The 3,893-nt window shown below is 35.4% G+C and overlaps 1 protein-coding gene across 3 annotated transcripts in view; it reads left to right on the plus strand.

Moving 5' to 3' along the window:
- Nucleotides 1-683: 683 nt before the first annotated feature.
- The window catches only part of LOC113679004 (protein sidekick-1), a 21,202-nt gene continuing 17,992 nt past the window's right edge, over nt 684-3,893 (plus strand). For 2 of the 3 annotated variants that reach the window (XM_089186895.1, XM_089186896.1), the window contains exons 1-5: nt 684-1,008; nt 1,207-1,351; nt 1,933-2,243; nt 2,887-3,034; nt 3,821-3,893. The exon at nt 3,821-3,893 is cut by the window's right edge and continues 233 nt beyond it. In XM_089186895.1, coding sequence (XP_089043021.1) covers nt 721-1,008; nt 1,207-1,351; nt 1,933-2,243; nt 2,887-3,034; nt 3,821-3,893 — 965 coding nt within the window. In that variant the 5' untranslated portion in view covers nt 684-720. The remainder of the gene's footprint in view (nt 1,009-1,206; nt 1,352-1,932; nt 2,244-2,886; nt 3,035-3,820) is intronic. The other variant, XM_089186897.1, reaches the window with a different exon arrangement.

Consider the following 3,893-nt stretch of genomic DNA (forward strand, 5'->3'; position numbering starts at 1 on the left):
GTTTCTTTCATCAAGGAACTGTGTGTGTAATAAATCATGGATTATATCATAGATTATGTGAATTCCAGCATAAATCAGTCAACTTAGCCATTGCATTTCAATCATGTACATTCCTGCCTTGCACCTCAGAAATTCTACATTTACCTAAAAAGCCAACTTCTCTTTCCTCCAAGGAAGAGTTAAAAATCCTGTTTCCCTGTGTCAAGTTATTTAGTGAATAAATCTCTTTAGGCAGTTGGTATGTCTGTAGCTGAGATATTGTCCAAAAAATGAAAATGTGGCAAAGGGGTGAAGCTGGGAAGGCAAATGAAAAATTGTGAGTAGAAATCCTCAGCCAAGGACATTAGTAGCTGACATACCAACAAGCCAGATGGAGGTTTATCATTAGTAGTCCCTCCATTAATTATTGTATTGTACATTGGGCAGCATTTGAGATCAGTTTTTAACGTCACTCTCACCAGACTCTATAAAACCAGTTTGTTTTTCTTCCTTGTTTGCGGCTCAGTAAATATGCATCATTAGCCACTGTCACTTTGGTGAATAGTTGTTAACCATCTGTGACATGTACCTTTTATTAGAGGTACCCAATAGAGAAAATCAAGGCTTCCACCTCCTTAACCATTCAACCTATTATACATGTTACAATAATTATTATGAATATGTTAAAGTGCGAATGTAAATTCTTTTTCTATAGGGGCTTGTGTTGATTTTGACCTTGGAATGGGAAGTGGAACAATTCCAGATAATAATATAAAAGCTTCTTCGGTAGAAAGTGCCAGCACACCAGCAAAAAATGGTCGACTAAACTACTCATCAGGATCGTCATGGTGTGCAGGAACAAGTGACACCAACCCATATCTACAGATTGATCTACAGACACTTCATATCGTCTGTGCTGTTTCCACTCAAGGGAATTCTCAAGTAGATCAGTGGGTGAAGAATTACACACTACAACTTTCCATTGATGGAACAACTTGGACAGACTACAAGGAAGGTGGACAAGTTAAGGTACCTGTATGAGACATACATATTGTGTATACTTCAAGACATCATTGTTCAGAGAACTATTTTCTTGCACTCACTTGTAACTGTGAGTATTTCTAAATATACAATAATGTTGAAGACTTAATCAGAGAATCGACCTTTTTACTTCAAGAAAACATTTTTTGAGGAGATATAAGGATTTGTCTCCTTTTTCTTTTAAAGGTTCTAGATGGAAATCACGACCGAAACTCACAGGTCAAACATGCTGTTTATGGAGTCTTAACAAAATATCTCAGATTTTTGCCTCAAACTCACCAGGGTGGGGTGTGTATGAGAACAGAATTGTTTGGAGTAACACAAAAGCCAAGTGAGTTTGAAACGTAGTAATTGTTCACTTTATATGTAATTTTGCACTGGGTTATATTCAGTATCTAAAAAGTACCTAGTACATCAACCTTATAGATTGTCCCCTTGTCTATAAAGGACGATTCCAGCCTAATTAATCCTTAACCTATTAGCTGGGCCATTTTTGTAATACTTGCTATTCTGACTAATGAGTTTTAAAGATACGAATTACTTTGAATTCTCTCATCCATTAAAAAAGTAAGCAACAACAACATAATACCATTTAGTTTTGAAAAATATTGAAATACAAATTACTCAGACAAAGACTTGACCCTTTAACTCCCAGTAGTGATTAACATATAACATATAGCAGACAGGTGGTGAGAATACTCAAACTTATCGGGTACAAGATATTATCTTGATTGACCAACAAATTCTCATAACCAATTTACAAGGAAATGTGTGGGAGCTAGAGGGGAGGATAAGCAATCAGATCTTGGGAGTTAAAGGGTTAAGATGCTAGAAGTTAATGATGAAAAGATTGTCCATTAAATGAATTTGAAAATGATTTTTCACGTTTAATTATGGATCATTATTTTGCAGTGTGTAATACCCAGGCCATTGGTGTAGCCAGGACTGGTACCATTCCAGACAGCAGCTTCTTTGCCTCGTCAAACTATAATTCAGTTTATACAGCAAAATATGGCCGCTTAAATGGGGTAAAGTCATGGGCACCTCGTGGCAACAATAATGCTAATGATTACCTTCAAATTGACCTGCTGTTTGAGTATGTCATCTGTGCTGTAGCTACACAGGGAAATCCAAGGGCCAATGAGTGGACAACAAAATACAAGTTAACATTATCCCTTGATGATGCAAATTTTATCACCTATCGGGAAAACAGTACTGAAAAGGTGGGTTTAGATGCAGCTATAAACACAGAGGGTGTAGGTCTTTCTTAGGCCATTAAGTGCTTTTGGCAGATCAATTCAATAAGATAAATACAGTTTTCAGGTTATTCAATGCAAACCAGACTGAACCACTGCTTGAACTTTTTAGCCGGACTATGAACTTTTTTGCGCCTCAAAGATGCAAAAATATCATTGTATATTATTGTTTTGATTGTACAGGGTTGTTTTGACCGAACACACAATATAACTAGCAATGTTTGAAATAAATTATTTTTGCACTTGATGCACACGCTTTGCTTCTGCATAATTATGATAAGCTATGTCGTATTTTTTCGTATATATTACTAATACATAATTAAATTATTTTTCTCGTGCAATTTGGAAAATTGCACTCGCCCTATTTGCACAATTTTGTAAGTCTTTGAAAAAATTTACTCATGCTTGTTTATTCCAAATTGCACAGGAAATCATGTGATTACCAGTACTAATAACAAATTTTCAAACAACAATTGTTTTCAATCCTGCGTCTATATGTAGGGAATAACTAATACTTTATTACAGAAGGTAATGCTGCAGTAGATTACTTAAAGCAATTTTGATTCAATAATTAACATTTAAATGTCACATTTTGTGCCACAAACTACAGGTCTTTCCTGGAAACAAAGATAGAAATAGCATCATAACAAACAGTCTAGAGGAATTTGCAAGTGCAAAGTTTATCCGCTTTCAACCTACAGCATATAGTGGATATAAAGGTCTGAGAGTGGAAGTTTATGGGATACTTTTAAGTAAAGGTATTTCTTTGCTCTCTTGTTTGCCTCCTGCATGCTGTGATGACAATGAAGATGCAATAACCACTTATCCACAGTAAGGAAAATTTTGAAATATTACAGCGCTATATTAGAGTTAAATATCATCCAGTATTTACTGACCATATAACAGCTGAAAGGTTCTGAGGGTGGAAGTTTATGGAATAGTTCTTACTAAAAGTACTTTCTTGCTCATATATTTGTCTCCCTCTGAGACAAAAATGACATCACAATAACTCATTATTTGAACAAGACAAGGGCAGGTACATGTAAGTTAATAGAGCTAATTAGGAGTTAAATACTCTCCAATCATCACTAAGCCTTGATAGCATGAGAATTTTAGAGCTGACCAAAATTTGACCACCACATCCTTTTTTTTTTTGTTCAGTTTGATATGAAATGTTACATTCCCTCTTCTGGAATGCTACTATTTATTATTCATTTTTTGTTACACTGAACAAAGTTGAGCTTTGATCATGATTTATACCAGGTGTGGTATAATGTGTTGGTATAATTGTGGATTCTAGAAGGCAAAGGGTTATCGTGGTAACAAAATGCTGATCCAATATTTTATAGAGGATCTTTGCACCTGAATAATGAACATCTGTTGTATAGATACAGTCCCTACACTGATGATCCCTGAGTCACTGCTCGGACAAATTTCTAAATGTTATCTAAGTTCACTATGGTGATTGAGTATTTTTCCTTTCTTAACTTCACATTAAAAATCAGTTAAGGAGTAAAGCATGCATCTGGCAATATTTATTTTAGTTCCATCACAACCTCCTACTGCCTTCAAGCTGACTGCAAGCTCCTCTACCAGCATCACAGCTTCCTGGCAGTT

The sequence above is a fragment of the Pocillopora damicornis genome, chromosome 11 (genome assembly GCF_964200805.1).
Source record: "Pocillopora damicornis chromosome 11, jaPocDami1.2, whole genome shotgun sequence".
Taxonomy (NCBI): Eukaryota; Metazoa; Cnidaria; class Anthozoa; order Scleractinia; family Pocilloporidae; genus Pocillopora; species Pocillopora damicornis.